The following is a 21,890-nucleotide window of genomic DNA, read 5'->3' as shown; positions in this document are numbered from 1 at the left end:
TACAGTCATCTGACCTATTTCTTTCTGCCAATTGCTAATGACTCTCCTATGTGTGAACATTGTGACACCTTTTTATCCATGAAACATTTTAACTGAATGTATCAATTTTAGAAATGCTAGTTTTACTGCTTTTACCCATTTGACTGGGCCTTGTACACTCCATCAGATTTTATGCGACAATGACAAATGTGTCAGCAGTTTTTAAGTTTTTACCTGCCATTATATATAGTTTATTTCTCTAATACTGTTTTTTTTTTTTATTGATTGATATATGACTTTTCAACAAGGAGATCTTTTTAATGTTTACAAAAATCTTGATCTGTTTGAAATTTTAACTTTGCCCTGGTGCACTATAACCCTAGTTCTTTTTGTGCTATTAAAATCCAAATCCGATACGGGTAATTTGAGGTGAAGTGTTTCCATTTTTGTAAATTCTTTTTCAGTTTTGTTTGGTTATTAGTTGCATCAAAGAAGGATATATTTAGTAATTTGTTTCTTGGGTGTGAAAGAGCAGTCTTAATTTCTTTCAGTTTGTGGTGTTATCTAACTTGTTAGTATTTTCATTGAATAACAAATATTTACATTTTGCATTTTTGTAAATTCCTTTTCAGTTTTGTTTGGTTATTGGTTGTATCAAAGCAGGATATATTTAGTAATTTGTTTCATGGGTGTGAAAGAGCAGTCTTCATTTCTAAGTTGCAGATAATATTAAAGAAAAAAAAAACTGTTTGTTACAGAATTTTATATTGTGGTTTATTTTATAGATGTTGCCAGAAGAAGAAGATAGTGAAAAAAATTTCAGGTGAGTAAACTGCTGGTAGAATCACATCAAGGCTATGGATGTTGATTAAGCCACTCAAATAATAGCTTTGGAGATTATGATTGTCGTTGAAATATTTCATATAATCTTGTTTGTTAATGAATTTCTTTGTTAATGTGTAATACATATAGACTTTAAATGCTTCGGTTGAATTTGTGTGAATCAGATTAATTTCTGGAGGAAGTATTAACAGTGAACCTGTAAATGAGAAGTTAATTCAAAAATTTGGTTTGATTAATTAGTAATATATATATATATATATATATATATATATATATATATATATATAGTATATTTTTATGAAAACTCCAAACACAAAGGGTATTAGAACCTATAGTACTTAATATTGTGCATGGGTTGAAGGTTGAGAAGATGAAAGAAAGATACTTGTTGACATTAGACTTGAATTTCAGTAGATTGTAATCTTCAGGAAATATGTGTGATGGGAGGTAAAAAAAAAAGGTAACAATGGCCTCCATGATGGAAGGATTTTCCAGAAAACAGAAATTGAAGTAATAAATGACGACAAAGAAGAAATGCTGTGTTCAGTGTCTGAAAGAGATAGCCATCACAACCATTCAAGAACTGCTATGCAGAATCACCTTAATAACACAGCACAGTAACCAAACCAAGCTCAAGGAAGAAAACAATATCATCAATTTCTCAGCTTCTTTATGCAAAATGTTACAAATCTGGTAAATAAATTTTTGCACTGCAGACCCTCTTACTACTAGATCAGTTTTACATTATTCATCTAGTTTACACATGTTTTAAGAAAGACAGTAGTGGATACTAGTCTGCTTAATACACTTATCCCCTGATACAGTGGTCTCAAACAGTTTTTAAATTCTATACAGTGGGACCAAGTGATGATGTTACCAACAGCAAATTCTAAATAGGAAGCATTCAAAGAATTAATCACGGAAGCTACTAGGCTTTTCATACTGATTAAGAAATACTGTTCAAGGTTTAGACCTAAATGGATGTCAGATGAACTAATGAGACTTGTGGAAGGGAAGAAAAATGCATAGCATGCATATAAATTATCGGGTGACACAAAAGCTTATGGTAGATATAAGCTGGTCTGTAATCAAGTCACAAAGGAGGTTAGGCAAGCAAAGGCAGATTACGAGAAATCTTTGGCAAGGGATGCAAAAAAAACAACAAGAACTTCTTTACTTATATAAATTCTAGGAGAAAGGGGATGAATCAGATTGGTCCACTCGATATCGAGGTTCAACTGTTCACAATCCTGCTCGAAAAGCTGACAAACTGAATGAGTATTTTGCATCAACATTCACACTTGAGAAATTCTTTAGGGAAGTGGAGGACAGGGAGCTTAATGATTTTGTATTAACTGAGAGCAAAATGGAGGTGAAATTGGTGAATTAACGTAAGAAAAGCACCTGGGGTGGATGGAAATCTATCTAATTATATTAAAGGAGGCGGCAGAGGAAGTAAGCAAACCCTTGGCCATAATTATGAGAGCATCCTTGGACTCAGGGTAAGTCCCCACGGACTGGAGATGTGCAAATGTATCCCCAATTCACAAAGGGGGATCAAAGGGTGACATGAGTAATTACAGACCTGTTAGTTAACTTCTGTTCTGGGGAAAATAATGGAGCCACAGGTTAAAGAAGCATTGCAGGATCATCTAGACAAGATTGCAGTAATAATTCAGACCCAGCATGGGTTTGTTAAGGGAAAGTCTTGTCTGACAAATTTTATTGGATACTATGATGTGGTTATAAAGGAACTGGATGCAAAAAATTATTTTGATATCATATACTTGGATTTCAGGAAAGCTTTTGATACTGTTGTGCATGGAAGACTATTGTACAGGTTGGAGCAGTATGATGTTAAGGGGCAGTTGCTGCAATGGATAAAAGGGTGGTTGAGTGGGAGACGACAGAGAGTGATAATCATTGGATGCTGCTCTTTGTGGACTAATGTTATTAGCGGAGTCTCCCAGGGTTCGGTGTTGGGCCCACTGTTGTTTTTTATATTTATCAGTGATGTTGATGAAGGTATATCAGGCTTAATATCAATGTATGCAGATGATACAAATGTTGATAGGGTTGTTAATGGCAGCGTGCTACTGCAACAGGATCTAGAAAAGTTGGGCAGATGAGCTGAGAAGTGGCAACACTTACGATGCTAGAAAATGAAAAAGACGTTGTGCAGTCAGATATGAAGTTTTCTGAGCAATGCAGTTAGTCTACCAGAGCAGATCATGGGGTATTGTCAATAATATACAGAAATTTTGCTAGTAGGGAAAAGGAGGTGATTATCCCTTTGTATAAGGCAATAGTTAGGCCATGCTTTGAGTACTGCCTACAGGTCTGGAGGCCTCATTTTAGAGGAAGGATGCTTGAGCGAGTATACAGAGAAGGGCAACAAGATTGGTGAGGGACATGAAAGGGTGGTCTTACCAAAAAAGGTTTAAGTTCTGCAAATTGCAGCAGCTGGAGACTAGGCACCTGCAAGGTGATCTGATTGAGGTATATAAGGCCTTGAATGGGTTGAGCAGGCTCAATTCTGATGGAATTCTTCCTGTTGGTCAGATTACGTACCCGAGAAGCATAAATTCAAATTGAGGAAAGGCAGTTACAGAACAGGTGTGCGGAATTTTGCCGTCAGCCAGTGAGTAGTTGATTGGTGGTACAAACTTCCATCTGTCATGGTGTAAGTTGATAGCTTAAATAAATTCAAGGAGGAACCAGACAAACATTTAGAGGGAATGGACGTGCGAAATTTTTTTTTTTTTTTTTTAGCTGATGCGCTATATAAGCTTGCCTTCTTGCATCACTTGCCTCTGGTGCTACTGCTACTTCAGTGTATCATGGTAGGAGTCGAAGCCAGCCTCTCGGGTCTCTCCGAAGAAATCGCAATGGAAGTACACTACAAAATCATTGGATTAGTTAGATCGACAAAAAAAAAAACAAACCTAACCTCACAAAGGAGCAGCTCCATCACCAAAAACAAATCCAGAACAACCCCAACATAATTATTGTTCCTGCAGATAAAGGACATGTGACAGTCATCATGGATCAACAGGTGTACCAAGGGAAAGCTCTGGAACACCTGGGCGATCACATAACGTACGAAATGGGCTGCCCATGTTCCTTGAATGTTCTCAAAAACAAGGCGAACTCTCTTCAGAGGAAGTGGCTCAACCAAGCCAAAATTAGTAAAGAGCAATACTGGAACTTCTATGCTACAGGCTGCAACTGGGGCCGCTTCTACAGGCTACCAAAAATCCAGAAACCAGACATCCCCTTGTGTCCCATCATTTTGGGCACAGGCATCCCCACCCACAAGCTGGCATGCTTCATTTCCAACCTCATCAAGCCGCTGGTAGGCTAGACAGACTTCACAATCCAATCCAGCCAGGAACTCATACAATGTTTAAAGAACCACAGCATCAATGACCGAGACCTTCTCATATCCTACGACGTCACCTCCTTATACACATGCATCTCCATCTCTTGTGCAATAGACTGTGTTCGCCATCAACTGGAAGGCGACCATACCTTATGCAATAGGACTAAACTTTCTGTATCAGATATCTGTGAAGCAACACGGCTTTGCCTCAACCATTCCATCTTCATGTTCGAGAGTGCTGAATATAAACAAACCCAAGGCCTTGCCATGGGCTCTCTCATCAGTCCCTACCTGGTCATGGAAGAGTTCAAAACAGATTCCCTTTCTAATCACCCTCTGGCATAGATATATGGATGATATCCTCACCATACTCCCCCGAGGCTCCGAGATGACATTTCTAGTCTATCTCAACAGCAAATCACCTTTTTTAAAATTCACTATTGAAACCGAGAAGGACCAGGCCCTTCCATTTTTAGACGTATGGTTAAAGAGGGAGGGTTTACACGTCACAACATCAATATATCGGAAAGCCACATGTGCCAGACAAAACACCAACTACCGTTCCTGTCACTCCAAACGCACAATGTCACAGCATCACCCATTCACTAATGAACAGGACTTGGACACGTTTCTCCATCGCTACCAGTACATGTGAAGAAATACATAGGGTCAAGTTGGACCTCAGAAAATGTGGCTGCCCTGAGCAGACCCTTAACTACTGAGAACTACAGACGGCACACTGTCACAGCACTGTACTCTCTTCATCAGATGCCTGACAACCTGACACTTCCGGTTTCACAGGTGTCGCCCACATCCCATTTTACTCTGCTCTAGTGCACGGCATAACCAGAATCCTTCACAGCTACAACATCCGCACCATTCAAACACCCAGAATAAAACTCCAATCCACATATCGCACTCTGAAAACATTGACTCCCCCTCTGAAGAGGAGCAGGATCATTTACTGCATACCATGCCAGGACTGTGATGCAAGCTACATCGGTGAGACTATCTGTTGTTTGGAAGACCGGCTGAGGGACCACCAGACTGTCATCACTAAATCTGACTTTACGTATTCAGTGCCAGCTGCTCACTGTTGACAGGAAAGCCATGATATCACACCAAAGGATGCAAAAATCATAGATCTTCTCTTGCAATTTCAGGATCTGCCGTTGGCTGGAATTAGCACACATCAGTGTCACTGGGAATACGATCAACAGGGACTGTGGTACCCACATACATCCAATCTTTGAGCCTCTCATAGTCCATGAACTCGGCAACCGCCTACAACAGCAGTCACCCATCTCAACCATCATCCTTCCTGCTTCTTTCTCTTCCTCCCCCTCTCCTGACCTCTCTCTTCCTTGCCTGCGTCACCATTCGCAATTACCCATAAACCACTCTCCCCTCCTCCGTGACCTCGCGTACTTACTACTCGAAGGTCAGCTATAGAACATAAAAACAACCGCTTACCAGTGCTCAATTAGTTGAAAAAGGCTACATACAGTAGCCAAAAGCTTCTGTGTATGTTCTACATTTGCCAAATTTAATATATGTTATCTCCTAAATATCTGTGCCTTGTGTCAGTTTTTTGTGTATTACTATGTTTACTCTCTCACTTACTAATTAAGTTCTTTTCACTTGGTCGGTGCAAGCAAGAAATCACTATGCATCCAAATCTTGACCTCACAAGGTTCTTCAATCATGATTACACTAGATATAAATTAGTTTGCAATCAAGTCACAAAGGAGGTTAGGCAAGCTAAGGCAGATTATGAGAAGTCTTTGGCAAAGAATGAAAAGATAAGCAACAAAGACTTTTTTTATTTACATAAACAATAGAAGGAAGGGGTTGAATCACATTGGTCCACTAGATATGAATGGATTAACTTTTGGTTATCTGCTTAGATTGCTAACAAATTGAATATGTATTTTACACATGAGGAATTTTTTAGGAGCGGGATGCAAGAAGCAAGTCATATTGAGAAATAGAACAGTGATTTTATGATAACTGAGAGGGAAGTGGAGGAGAAATTGTTAAGGGTAAATATAAAAAATGCACATGGTGTGGATGGGATTTGTCTAGATATATTAAAGAAGGCAACAAAATAAAAGTGTAAACAAACCTTTAGCCTTTATTATGAGAGCATCCCTGTATTCAGGGATGGTCCCTATGTATTGGAAATGTGCAAATGTATCCCAAATTAACAAAGGAAGATACAAGGGTGGTATGAGTAATTACAGACTTTGTTAGCTTGACTTCTGTTCCAAGGAAAATAAGCGAGTCACTGGTTAAAGCAGTAATGCAGGATCATCTACACCATTGTGTCCAACCTTTTCCTGTAACAGGGGCTATATTCAAAGTTAGATTTGTTTTGCAGGCTGCACTGGGTGATTTGAGAAAAATTAGTGGTACATTTTCCATATCTTGTTACATATAAAAGGAAGTTTCTATTTTATGTTACTACTTTTATTTTCAGGCTATACATAAAAAATGCAAATTCCCAACACTTTTATATACAACAAATCTATGTTAGGGATTTATTTTTTGTATTTTTTTTTAATTATGAAAATATGACTTACTTTTGTTTTTGTTTTTTTTTAAATACTTTACTTTTGTTTTTAAACAGAAGTTTTTTTTTTTTTTAAGTTCAGACACCAATGTCAAGCAGAAGGTGCACCATAACTGGAATCCAGGAACATTTTGATAGCACCTTGTATATACAGATGGTTCTGCTCAGGCATGTGCATATTTGATACAAAAAAACATAGATAAAAGAAACAGAATTCATAACACCAACATGTTGGTTTGTAACTCTAACACTCTCACATATTTGCCACAATGAGTGCCACAATCTTTTAAATTTGTTTATTTCCACTTATTTTAATTGAAATAATTAACATAATTTAAAATGCCGTTTTAGTTTACTTTCCATGCAGGCCATATAAAATTTTTTTGCGGGCTGTAGTTTGGACACCACTGATCTAGACAGTAATGCAATTATATTCCAGTCACAGCATGGATTTGTTAAGGGGGCAATCGAAAAAGGGATGGTTGAATAGGAGAAGACAATGGGTGGTTGTGAACGGGTACTGCCTTTTTTCGGACTAATGTTATTAGTGGAGTCGCTCAGTTTTCAGTGCTGGGCCTATTGTTGTTTTCAATATTTATTGGTAATATTGATGAAGGCATATCAGACTTATTGTCTAATTTTGCAGATGACACAAAGATTGACAAGGTGGTTGGTGAAACTAATCAGGGTATGCTACTGCAACATATGGGTAGCAATAATCCTATATTAACAAGTTTTCCACATATGATGCATATAAGTGTTAAAAAGTACTCAAGTGCTGTACTGTATTTCATATAGGTGGTCCTTCTTAAAAGATCAACATATGAATGGTGTAAAATTAAAGGCACATGAAATTAACTGTTCAATTCTGTTGGCACATCGATTGAGCTTTGCTGTTAGAAGTAACACATTATTTTTCTTTAAAGCTGGTGCACTTTTTTATTTGTTTTTTGCTTGTATTGAGGTTAGTTTATATATAGAATAAACTTTTGATAAAATTTTGAGTTTTGTTCAGATTTACAGCTCAGCCAAAAAGTAAGTGTTCACCTTTAGCTATGAATTCCAGACTTTTACATTTAAGCTATTTATGAATTTTCAGAATGTTGAGGATTTTGGAATGTTATTTCTCAGCAATCGGAAATTTATGGCACATTGAATGCACCTTCTTAAATACATGTGGCATCAAACGTGTTAACATATCATTTGTGTGGTGCCACACTGAAGGTAATACAGAATGAAAAACATTTTGGGGTAATTGTGCAATCAGACATGAAGGTTGTTTGATTCTCTGAACAATCCAGTCATGCTGTACATGCAGCTAATGGGGTTTTGTTGACAATATACAAGAATTTTGCCAGCAGGGATAAGAAGATGAATATCTCATTACATAAGGCAGTGGTTAGGCCATATCTTGAGTACTGCATATGGGTTTGGAAGCCTCATTTTAAAAAGGATGTGTATCTGATGGAATGGATGTAGAGAAGGGCAACGAGATTAGTGAAGGGAACAAAGGGATACCATTACCAAGAAAATCTTCAGTTCTGCAAATTGCAGCATCTGGAAACTAGGTACCTGTAAGGGTAGATATGATTGAAGTTTTTAAGGCTCTCAGTGGATTGAGTAAGCTGTATTGATGGCATGCTTTATTCAAACTGAGACAACAAACATAAGGCACACAAATCTAAATTAAGGAAGATGATTGCAAGATAGATGTGTGGAAATATTTGCTTTCAATCAGAGAGCAGTTGTGTGCTGGAACAAACTTCCATTTGGTGTTGTGGAAGTGGGTAGTTTGAATAAATTTAAGGATTTTTTTTTTTTTTTTTTTGTTGGCTGATGCTGTATAAGCTTGCATTCTTATATCACTTGCTAGTACTAATACCAATCTACTGTACTTTCACAATGCATCAGTTATTCATGGGATTCTAACTGCTCTTCAGATAATCAATTTTTGATGTTGTCAATAAATGGTATTTCCACTGACTAAATTAAAAACATTTTTTTCACTTTAGTTTGTTCAAATAATACTTGTTATATGTAATGTATATCTTTTAAAAGAAGTGCATTATCAAAGTTGAAATCAAAATGACCACACACACACACACACACACACACACACACACACACACACACACAGTTTCAACTTCGTTTTCTTTCCTTACCTCAGGTAAAGGCTCCACTAATTTCTGTTTTGGTGGTCTCTTGGTTTATCCAATGTACTGAACTTATTCAAGATCATTATTTATTATTACTTTCAAGATATAACACAGCTTTTAAACTTATAGTTACTGTTTATACTCTGGACTAGCTATACAAGATGAGAATAGTTATATTTAATGTGATTGCCCAACATAGTTAATTAACACTGAACCACATATTTTGTTGTGATATACAGATTCAGATATGCAACTGCCTGCATGACATGCTGTCCATTAAGCAACATCAGATCAAAGTTATTCTTATTATATTACTTCATTTTCTTATGTATCTTTTTTTTCTCTCTCACACATAGCTGGGATCTCCAGCGTCCTGTTAAGAGGAAGGCAAAATGGAAGTGATGTTAACAGATGCAGTAAGTACATGTTTTATATGTTTCTGAAGTTGTTATATCATTAGGTGATCCTAATGCATCTCAGCAGAAAATTGCATCTCTTTCTATAAAGATACCAAAATAAATATTAATTATTTAATTTAGCTTTGTAAAAAAACAGTGGGTGGTATTATGGCATGATTTATTTAAAAACCTAAATGAAGTGATGATTTTTATCATAATCTTCATTGTTTTGTTTGTTTGCATATTTATTTATTTATTACTTACTTACCATAGGCAAGATATATGACATGAATTGCAAAATTAGATACAAACTGATTAAAACTATGGAGATGAGGCAAAAAGTCAAGCTTCTTATTGCATAACTTTCAATGGAATCTAGCTGACTGAAAAAGGAGAAACATACTTGTAGATAAAAACAAGTTTTCTTTCATTTGATGTGTCATTTTTCCAAATACATCCCATCTAACTCTCTATACATTTTGTCCTATGGATAATGAGCTTTTCTATGCTGTTGTTGCAAAATTATTTCTGCTGGAAGGTCAATCATTTCTTTGCTGCTGCTTTTATTTTTTCATTGAAATTGAATCTGTTGCCTCAGATATATTTTTTAAGCTTTACAGACAAAAAAAAAAAAAAAAATCATTTGGAGCCAAATCCCTGCTAATGTTGTATGGCTCAGAAAGCTTGTACATTGTCGTGTTTAAGTAATACAAGTTTAAGTATTGCTAGACCTTACTTACCTTAATTTCAATATACAGTGTTTCAGAGTGAGCAAATTTGAAGCAGAAACAAAACCAAAACTCCATGGGGAAAGGTTATTATTATATTAATACCACTCTTATACCACATGAAATTAATAATATAGTTTTTTGGGTTGTTTACCTAAATTACTAAGCACAATATGGCCTTAGTAGCCCTTGTGCCATTAAACAACATATCAACCAACCAACCTAAATTACTATATATTAAGGTGGTGTTTCGTGTCAGTAAGATACCCAAAACATCACCGTATTTAGGTGAACCGCCTAATAAACTATGTTATTAATTTCACGCGGTATAAGAGTGGTATTAATATAATAATAACCTTAATGGGAAAAACCACATAGCATCCGTCCCTAACTATATCCATGGGGAAAATTACATGACACATTTTATAAGTCAAAATAGTATATTTATAATTCTAATAAGAGATTAAACAACACTGCACTCTGTAAATTTTAAAGGCAAAAATGATGGAGTTTACTGAACCAAAATGGAAAGAAAACTTTACAGAAAACATTCCAATAACCCAACCATGCACTCTGTAAATTTTAAAGGCAAAAATGATGGAGTTTACTGAACCAAAATGGAAAGAAAACATTCCAATAACCCAACCATATAGAAACCAGTTTTGACACTATTTCTAAATCTTTGTGGATATTATTTTCAAGTCTATAGGAAGGGAAAATAAGGTGATTTTATAAACTGGTTATATGAAATGCTGCACTATTTTTAAAATTAAAGAAATTGTGTGAATTATGAGGGAAAAAATAAGAAATTATGAAGACACTGTGGTGCTTGGTTGAGTGGAAAGTTTGTGGCCTGAGTATGAAGGGGTTGAGATACAGCGTTAAAATTTTCTGTACTTAATATATGTGCTTCTTGATTAGACCGGGGTTCAAGCCCGTCACCACCAAATACGGAGGATGCGGAAAGGTCAGGGAATGACCACCGCATATCCCGGAGCAATATGGCCTTAGTTGCTAATGCTCCTAAAAACTAAATAACAAACAAACTTAATATATGACGCTTCAAATAATAACCCACCAAGTTTTGTGTAATTTCAGTAATGTCTTTTTTTTTTTTAATTACAGGGTCCTGAATTCAACAAAGTTGTGTGCTAATGAGGAAAGATGAACAAAATCAGTGAAAGTGCAGTTATCCAAAATTTGGGATAAAAGGGACTAATGCCAAAGGCAATTCATGAAGATATGATTAAAACACTGGGGAAGATGGCTCTTCTTATTCCATGGTTAAGAAATGGGTGGGAGAGTCCAGAAGGTGACCCACACTGTGGAAGACCTGCAATGTCCATCACTGTAGTTGTTGACAGTGTGTATGATCTGGTGATGAGTGATTGACAAGGTGATGATTCAGTACATTGCCAGCATTTTAGCTTCTCATCTGAGTGTGTGTACAGCATAATAACAGAGGTTCTCGCTGTGAAAAAGTTGTCAGCACAGTAGTTTCCAAAGCGTTGACAGCAGATCAAAAATGCACGAGAGCTGTCAAGTTAAGTGAACATTGGTATCTTTTTAAGCAGATCCAGCAAATTTCCTTGCAAGGTTTGTGACTATGGATGAGATGTGGGTCCGTCACTTTCAGCAACAGACAAAGGTGCAGTCCAAACAATGGAAGTGCAACTCTTCTCCCCTCCAAAGAAAGTCAAGTAAATTCCCTCTGCTGTCAAGGGCATATTAACACAGACCTTATGAAATGTTTGCATGAAAATATCAAAGACAAATGTCTAGGATAACTCAGCAAAGGAGCCTTGTTCTCCCAGGATAGTGCTCGTGCTCATAAGTCTGTCATTGCCATGGCTGCACTGCATGAGTGCAACTTTGAAATCTCAGACCATATAACATATTTACCAGATCTAGCAACATCAGACCTGTACCTATTTCCTAGTTTGAAAAAATACCTGGTTGGCATCCATTATCCTACTAACAGTAACATCATTACTGCAGTGAATGGATGAGAGCCCAGGAGAAAACTTTCTTTGCAGCTGGAATCATTGCATTGCAGCATCAGTGGAAAAAGAGTATTGTCTCCAAAGTGGACTATCTTGAAAAGTAATATTGGCAGACTCCTCAAATAAACCCTTCATACTCAAGCTACAAACTTTTCAAATGCCCCTCGTATTTTAATCAATTATGTAATAATTATGAAATTGCCATTATGAAGCTTAGAAAAATAAATTGAATGAGGGCTAATTACAACAAATGCTATACTGGTTTATGAATAAAAGAAATCAAATGTTAGAAAAGAGAACTAGTTGCATGAAAATCATACAATGTGTGCATGTGCTGCTCAAGTGATTTGAAGGTCTGGTTATGTCAAACACCATCAAGTTTATTAGAATTGGCAGAGAAATGGAAACTAGAGCTTTTGTAACTGACTACTATTCTATTGTTCACAATTTAGTAATAAATGGCGAAGTGAAAACACCAAATATTAAAGGTTGGATACATTAACATTATGCTGTTTTTATTTAATTAAAATAATTATTGAAAATTATGATTAAAATCTTACCTCAATTATTTATCTAACTGCATGTTATCAGTGTCTACATGGTATTGTGAAACTGGCAAAAGATAAACTTGAACCCAAAAGAATATTAAATGGTTGGGGTTTTACAAAATTATGAAATATGAGGTTGAAGAAAGGTTCAACAAATAAGAGGTGAAAAGAGACTAGGTTTTAATATAAATACTAAAAATAGAGAATAATTAAATGTTGAGATATAATTTAGTTGTTGCAGCTGTGGCAATAATGCATTTGAATGGGAAGAAAAATTATCAACGTAGACCAATTTTTGAAAAATTTTTGCCTAACTGCTAGGGAATAAATTGTGCATTATAGATAGATTTTAATTAATTATTTTAAATATATTATACATTAAAGAATTACACTTCTGTTAAATTACTTAGGTTGTTGACTTCTTGGGTTCTACTGCAGCTGCTGAGGAAATAGTGATGGTTGCAGGTGCAACCTGATTTTGGATTCTTTTCTTTTGGCTGTGAGGAATCAATGTTTTGGAGGTGTTGCCATTAAGTTCTGTTGGCCTGTTGTTAGAATACCTTCTTATTTGTGCAGTGATCTTTTGCTTGAAGAGATGGAGGTATTCTTGTGTGACATTGGAACTACTTGTTGATGGCTGTGTGTCTGTAACATTTAATGAAGTATCCTTCTGTTATAATTAGAATCCAATAACAGCAGCAAGATTTTGTTGCAATCCCAAGACTCCCCTCATTCCAAGGCATGCATTTCTGGTTCAGATTTATCCACTCTTCATTATTGGATGTCTTGGAGACTTCCAATTCACTCTGGAGACTCCTATAAGATTCTCCTATGTAGACCTGTTTGAAGTTGCAGAGTAATTTATATATGTGGCCTCTTGTGTTATGTTCATCGTGATTGGACTTGCTAAAAATTGTTTTTAGGGAGGCCATACCTGTGTGGAATGCCAAGAGGTTGAAGGAGTTGGCTACCTAGCAATGGTAAGAAGGAAGAATTTGTCTACTAGAACAAATGGTATGGTGAGGAATGACTTGGGAGAGAGACAAGAAATTGGTATATTTTTAGATACCCTTTTGGATATTGGATACATATTAAAATTCAACTGACATAATATGGAACATTTAATATAATTTAAATTTTTTAAATTTAATTAAATTTAAAGATTAAAAATTTTAATTTAAAAAAATCAATTTAATTTAATTTTTTATATAATTTAAAGATCTTTTAAGATTTAAATTTAAGGTGTTAGTGATTGACAGCATACACCATACACCAGGAATGCGCTGCACTGTTAAAAGAATGCACCAGTTCTGTGGTAGAGGTTGATATTGTTTAAATGTTAGTGAAGCAATTTCTGGCATTTGTATGCTTCATAAATTTTCAGTAACAATCGATCCACTTTGGGATTTGCAAAGATTCAGATTGGAACAAAGATACTTCACTGGTCAAGGAAACATGATGCAAGTATTTTGGTTTGTGAAAAAGATGCTTTATTGATCTGGCAATGAGACAGCAACAAATAACTGTATGGGTATTGACTTAAAAAGCAGAGTAAAACCAGTCTTGTGAGTGTTATTTGGACATGTTCTCCCCTGTCATTAATAACTCGTCAAGTAATTGCAGGGAGATTATTTTAGCCACAGGGTTTTAAAAAAAACACACACTTAACTAGCAACAGTTACTTTTCTTGTGCAGTCACTTGAAGAATAACCATAAGTTTGGAAGTCTGGTTCACTTTTGGGTGTGTGTGGGGGGGGATTTCCAAAATCTTGGTCCTAAAGACAGATTCATGTGCTAAACTTGTAAACTCTGAATTTTTGCCTTAAAAAATAAATAAATAAATTTCTACCATTTACATTGGACTCGGTTACCAAGTTCTGTATAGCCCACGTATTCAAAGATTTCCGTTAGTTGGGTACTCTTTTGTCAATCTCACCAGGTACATCACCTTTCTTTGGACTTTTTCAAGAAGCTCACTGTCTTTATTTTTTAGGTTCGGTATTTCAAATTGCTCTGTACAATGAGATTATAATCCTATCTTCGCAAGCAGATATTCGATACATTATATCTGTCTGGATCATAAACTCCATATCTCTCTACTGTTCTCTATTTGATTCATTATTTCCTAAGTGTAAAACTTACACTTGAGAAAGGTTTTACACTTGTCAAAACATAGTTTGCCACTTTTCTGTCTACCCCTGAAGCCTACCCAAGTTGTGCTGAAGGAGCTCGGCTTGGCACTAGTCATTAACAACTCTCCTGACCTTAACATTATGCTGTGTAGTCCTCATAAAAGTCATTTAAGAAAATTGGAAATGGCAGTGGTTCCAGCACTAATCCCTGAGGGACACCATTTATAATGCTATACCATTCTGAAGGGTAACCATTAATCACACCTGCTGCCTTCTGTCCATCCTGTGATCTATTTAAGGTTCTTACTGTTATTAATTGTAGGTTCGGTCTAAGCATCTTACCCATGATTCCAACATATTTCAGCTTGCACAGTAACTTCTTTTGCAGGACTGAGTCAAATGCTTTGCTAAAGTTGAAATAAGTAGTGTAAAAATTGTTAACCAGATTATTTCTCTTTACAAAATCATGTTGTGTTCAGCTAATAGTAATATTTCTATCTGGGTGCCCCTGTATTGCTTTCTTAATTATTGCTTTTATAATTTTCCCTGTCACTGAAGTCAGATTGACTGATCTGTTGTCTTAAAACTGTCTTTATGAATTGGCAAAGCATTCACTCTTCTCCAGACCAAAGGAATCCCCCATGTGGTGAGTGATGCTATGATTAATCTTAATGTTCAGTGTACTATCTAACCACTGCCTCAAAATTAGTGGGTATTTGCATCAACCCTAGGGATCTTACTTCCCTTTCGGCTTAAAACTCATGCTAATAGACAATATTGCCAATATTGCAGACTATCTCCTTGCCACAACCTTTACAGATTTAAGATCTGCAGATCTTTCATCTGTAAAGTTCATTGCAGGCTACCCATTCATTTAATATCAACTGCACTATCAAGTTCCCCCTCCCCACACTTGCATGAAAAACTCCTTGTTCCTTATCCAGTAATTCCTTATCCATAATTGAGAAACTACAGCTAAGAAACTACTGGCTATTACAGATCAACTTACATCTACTGTAGTCTTCAGTACTGTTCATTTCTCTTTACTTGTCCAATACCATATTTTCCTGCCCTTTTAAACCAGCTAGCTACTTATTCATCTATCATAGCATCCCCCTTATGATATGCTTTCATAATGGCATATATACATTTTTGCTTCTGTGACTACTGCTGTAAAGTTATTTCATAATTCCCCTGTATTTGTGCCATCTGCCCAGGAGTACACCAGTTAATAGATGCCACATTGTGTCTTAAACTATCATGGCCCATTTCCTGAAATTAAAATCCATGCCTTTACATTTAATGATTGCAGCTGCTCTTCATTGTCTAACTTAAAATTCCACAGTCACTTACTACCAAGGGTTCCTGTGCTGTCCCTAATACTTTCCCTAACATGCTTTATAATAACAGTCAACTAATTGATTGAAATTTTTCCCCCATGGTGAGTTTCCTTCCCTCTTGTTCCAATAAATAAGAGCAAAATTCAGTTGACCCATAACAAGAAATTTACTCTTAGCATTAGCATTAGTAGAGGCATACGATGCAAGAAAGCAAGCTTATGTAGCATCAGCCAAAAAAAAGAAATGTCCCATTTCACCCCTCCATTCGTTCCAAATGCCGGTCCAGCTCGGCTTTAAATTTATTTAAGCTATCAACTTCCACAACAAAAGATGGAAGTCTATTCTACCAATCAACTACCCACTGGCTAAAGGCAAATTTCCGCACATCTGTTCTACAAATGTCTTTCCTCAATCTGAACCTATGCTCCCTCAGGTTCTTAATCTGAGCAAGAGAAAGAATCCCATCAGCATTCAGCTTGCTCAATCCATTCAAGGACTAATACACCTCAATCAGATCACTTCGAAGGTGCCTACTCCCCAGGTGCTGCAATTTACAGAACCTAAGCCTTTCTTGGTAAGAGCCACCCCTTTGTTCCCTTCACCAGTCTTGTTGCCCTTCTTTGTACTCGTTCTAGCAACTCTATATCCTTCCTAAAATGAGGCCTCCAGACCCTTGCACAGTACTCTAGGTGTGGCATGACCAGTGCCTTGTACAATGGGATAATCACCTCCCTGTCCCTGCTAGCAAAATTCCTATATATCGTTGACAAGACTCCATGACCTGCCCGTCTGCACTTCTCAGCGAACTTCATATTTGACTGCACAATTACCCCAGGTATTTTTCACTTTCCACTTCCCTGAGTGTAGTACCACACAGTTTGTACATTTCTCTTCAGTTATTGCTACCCATATGCAGTACTTTGCATTTGTCAATGTTAAACTTCAGTTGCCACGTCTCAGTCCATTTGCCCAACTTATCTAGATCCAGTTGGCGTAGCATGCTATCTTTGCTCACTCATTTTGCATATAGAGGCTCTTGTAATACTTCATAATCTTTTGGTCTGTAGTATACCTTGCTCATATTTTCCCTTTGCTTCTGACTACATCACACCATACAGATTCTGTGATGGATGCATACGCTTGCGCCGCTTTTAATAAGAAGCATGACCCATCCAGTCTTCCTACCTTGTCTGTTATTTTTAAATATGTTATACATCTATAATGAAACTGTTGACCTTATTTCTGAGTGATGTCAAGTTTCTGTTGGCTCTGTTATGTTAGCATTAGTAGTGCTATCCAGGAGTAGAAACATAACTCGTTTTATTGGCACTCTTGAAATTTCTATAGACTCACTTCATATTTATTGTTCTCATATTATTTACTATGCTGACACATTCCTTAAAATTATTAAGCAAGTTTCTCTAGTATTAGCTTCCCATTCATTTAAAATATCACTTCTTTGGATATATCTTTCCAATATCAGAAAGTCCTTTGACAAAAGTGAAAGGACTTTCATGGAAATCTTGAGATGTGTATGAGCATTACTTTGAACCCTGTCATCGGTCAAATATGTATCTTCTGTTATATTACTCATGTGTTTCCTTCCACAACTAGCCATTTCCCTGAAACCTTAAGTTGTCCTTAATGACTTTAGCAAATACCCTTTTGCCATCTTTATTTAAACATATTCCAAATCTTTTCAAAATTATTGATTTACTCATATACTTAAAAATACCGCCAACCCCCAAAAGCTTTGGAGTGTGCTTCAAGGATTCAATTAAACTACAGAATGATTTCAGCATATATAATCCCTCCTATTGTGCTTGAGTGCAAATGAAAACACAAATACATTCTGACCTAGCTTGTAACATTTTTTTTATCATGATCAAATATTTATCTAACAAATCATTTCAATTGCAGTTAATGTCATTAGTCTCCATATAAATATCAGTGCTCTGTATAAAAACTGACAACTGACTTTAAAAACATTAAAAACTTTACAGATTTCTTTCATTCCTGGCAGATATGCCCTAATTCTAGTCCACCTATCTTTATAGCAAAAAATGTTAACCTGTGTTCATGACAGGAGAATCCTCCATCAGTCCTCCTTTTTGAATGAGAGCAGTTGCACTTGACCATTGTGTCCTGAAGCCTGAAAAGGGCACCTTATTTATTATTATTATTATTATTATTAGCTGTATGGTGCAAGGAAGCCTGAGGCTTATGCTGCACCAGCCAAAAAAAAAAAAACAAAACAATTTCTGAATTATTCCGAGAGAGAAAACAAGTCAGAAGTAGAAAGGAATCACCAAGAAAGAAAAGAATGATGATATCCAGCTCAGGACCCTGGGTGTGCCAAGCCCATACTCACAAGATGTGAGCCCCCGAGGTTAATTAAATAAATAAATATTAGCATTTTATTTATTTTAATTTTATTGTATTATTTTTTTACAAAAACCCCAAACACGAAAGGTATTAGAACCTATATTACTTAGGTATGGGTTGTACGTTGGGAAGACAGAAGATACCTGTCGACATTAGACTTGCATTAGATTGTAGTTGATTTTAATCTGTACATTATTTGGAGTTGAACAATGAATAGATGTGGACCACTTGCAGCATATGTTTGGACCGATTTTGAACAGAATGAGGGAACAAAATGGCAATTCAGGTGAACAGTGCACATGGAAGTATCTATAGAAAAAGGCATGTAGCAGAAACTGCATGAGATGGAGAGAGTGAAGAGACTTTGTAAGAGATGAGTCATTAATTAACCTGATTGCCCTCTTTTGAATGGAGTCCAGAAGCTTGAGGGAGGATCTGGTGTGCACCTCCCTAGATTTGTAAACAATATTCCATGATAGAGCAGATTTGAGATTTGTACAGTGTGTAACTCTTTTGAAGAAAAATAATGCTGAGGGTGAAAGTGAAAACCCCCATTTTTTAGTTGCAGAGGAAGCCATATTTATGATATACTTACACTAAGGGAGATTAGAAGTCAGAGTAATTCCTAATAGAAATATCTCATCTTGTTTAGAAATCTGAGTGCCATCAAAGATAAGCATAGAAGCAGTAGACTCCTTTTTGTGAGATATGAGACAGGACTGAGTTTTAGAAGGTTCAAGATTAACTAAGTTATCTTTGTCCCATCAGAGAGTTATATAAAAAAATAAATTTTCTGTTTATTCTCCGTGATGACCAAACGGTCAGAGGAGTTCACAAGATAGACAGAATACAAGAAACAGCACCGTATTCAGCAGTCACGGGCTTGAACTCCGGTCACTCAAGGCACGTGTACTTATGTACCCCACACGTCTGACCACTAGGCTACGGCGGCCAGCATTTAAGGACTTGGTGAAGGATATTTGAGAAGTTGAAGCAGATTGTGCAGGACAAGGTTTCTGAAATTGGAAAATGGAATGCAATGTGCTGTTAACAGCCAAACTATGGATAGGATTTCCAGTCAGTGGAAGCAAGTCATTAATATACAAGAGAAAAAGATTGGGAGAAAGACCTGAACCTTGGTGAAAAACAGCATTAGTGAAGACAGAGCAGAGACAGTGTAGTGAGTGTTCAGAGAGAAAAGTGGATATCCAATTGCAAAAAAGCAGTCAGCAATCCATAAGATGGATGCTTATTTAGAAGACCTTTATGCCAAACATGATCAAAAGCCTTAGAAATGTCAAACGCAACTGCTCCAGTTTCACCATACTTTTCCATCAAAATTATCCACAGATAGGTAACATAAACCAACATGTTACAAGTTGATTGACGTTGATGAAATCCATATTGGCAATCAGTGATCAGGTGGAAAGTATCGAGATAGTTTAAAAGTTGGTGGATTTCTCCATTACTTTGGAAAGAGCAGAATCAAGTGCAGTAGGGTGATAATTGGGTGGGAAAGTTGTCAACCTTTTTAGGGACTGTCTGGGTATGAGAAAACTAATAAGCAGAAGGAAAAATTCCAACATATTTTAGCTTGCACAGTAACTTCTTATGCAGGACTGAGTCAAATTCTTTGCTAAAGTTGAAATAAGTATTGTGAAAATTGTTAACCAGATTATTTCTCTTTACAAAATCATGTTGTGTTCAGTTCATAGTAATCAAAAGCAATGCTATCAGGACCTAGAGCTTTATTGGAAGATTACAGGAGCCATTGAATGGAGTGTACTGGGTATGGTAGGAGGTGGGAAACCACTTCCTACCATACCCAGTACCATCAATACCAGAGTCAGGAAAAAAGTAGGATGGAAGTAAGTTTGCTTTATCCCCAGATGAAGAAGCAATAGTACCATCAGGTTTTAACAGAGGTAGATGGATAGATGTTGCAGCCAGTAGCCTTGACTACCATTTTGTTAATCACAATAAAGTACTATTACTAGGACCTACAAAAAACAATTTTTGACCATGTTTTTTTTTTTTTTTTTTTTTTTTTTTTTTGTATGATGAAAACTGTAATAAAAATCTCTTCTTTATATTGAGATTTATGATAAAATTTGTTTCTTATGTCAAAGTTTTACTATAGTTATATACATGGTATCACTAAAAATTTCACTAAATTCTTTAATAATAGGTGGTAATTTAATGATATTTAATTTTCAACAAACTTTAAAGATTTAAATTGTTAGAAGAAAAATTAGAACATTGCAGTCAGCGTAGAAATCAAATCAGCTGTTAACATGTTTACTGCCACTAATACGTATACACATCAAATGGCACCCAAGTGATGCACTATGATACACATTTTTATGTGGTCAGTAAACGAATGTTATTAAATTAACACTGCTTGATATTGGAACACTAAACTTGGTGCTATTTGCAGCAACACTTTTTTTTTTTTCCCTACTATTTGCTGTAAAGACTTGATATCCAGTTTTATTTGCTCTTTGTTTGTGTTGAATTTAATTTATGTACGTGGGATAAACTTTTGATAATTTGTAACCTCAAAATTGTTTCATTTTATCAGGTTCTTCCCATAATGATACATCTCTGATGTGCATACATGTTAAGGCCTGTTACTTACTACCCATCTATCCACTGATGTTGATACACCTATGAGAATGTATCTGCCAATGAGCCTACAAAACAGAAGTGCTTATGGCTTGCAAGTACAGGGTTGTTAAAATTAAAGTATCCATATGTAGAGGGCTCTGGAGGGAGTTCTAAGGCTCGTACCAACTGTGTGGTACTACACTTAAGGTGGTAGAAAATGAAAAAGACCTGGGAGTAATTGTGCAGTCAGATATGAAGTTTTCTGAGCAATGCAGACAGGCTGCCAGGGCAGGTCATGGGGTTTTGTCAATGATATATAGGAATTTTGCTAGCAGGGAGAAGGAGGTGATTGTCCCTCTGTATGAGGCAATGGTCAGGCCACGCCTTGAGTACTGCATACAGGTCTGGAGGTCTCATTTTAGAAAGGATGTAGATTTACTTGAGCGTGTACAGAGAAGGGCAACAAGATTGGTGAGGGGAATGATTGTTATTTGGTTTTTTAGGAGCATTAGCAACTAAGGCCATATTGCTCCGGGATATTTGGTGGTCATTCCCTGACCTTTCTGCATCCTCCGTATTTGGTGGTGACGGGCTCGAACCCTGGTCTAATCAAGAAGCGTGTGCTACACACTGCTGCTCCTTCCCACCTGGCTACGGAGGCGCCCCTGAGGGGAATGAAGGGATCCTCTTACCAAGAGAGGCTTAAGTTCTGCAAATTGCAGTGGCTGGAGACTAGGCACCTGCGCGGTGATCTGATTGAGGTGTATAAGGCCTTGAATGGGTTGAGCACGCTGAATTCTGATGAGATCCTTCCACT

General features: G+C 36.5%; 1 protein-coding gene across 2 annotated transcripts in view; it reads left to right on the top strand.

The window, feature by feature from the left end:
- nbs (nibrin) overlaps positions 1–21,890 on the top strand; it is a 315,228-nt gene that overhangs the window by 266,825 nt on the left and 26,513 nt on the right. For both annotated transcript variants that reach the window (XM_090376897.1, XM_090376896.1), the window contains exons 15-16: positions 765–802; positions 9,289–9,348. In XM_090376897.1, the coding sequence (XP_090233023.1) occupies positions 765–802; positions 9,289–9,334 (84 nt within the window). In that variant the 3' untranslated portion in view covers positions 9,335–9,348. The remainder of the gene's footprint in view (positions 1–764; positions 803–9,288; positions 9,349–21,890) is intronic.

This window comes from Mastigoproctus giganteus, chromosome 7 (assembly GCF_048544385.1).
Source record: "Mastigoproctus giganteus isolate SK-2022 chromosome 7, ASM4854438v1, whole genome shotgun sequence".
NCBI classification, from domain to species: domain Eukaryota; kingdom Metazoa; phylum Arthropoda; class Arachnida; order Uropygi; family Thelyphonidae; genus Mastigoproctus; species Mastigoproctus giganteus.
Note: the sequence above shows the minus strand (reverse complement) of the source record. Positions and strands in the feature narration are given on the sequence as shown.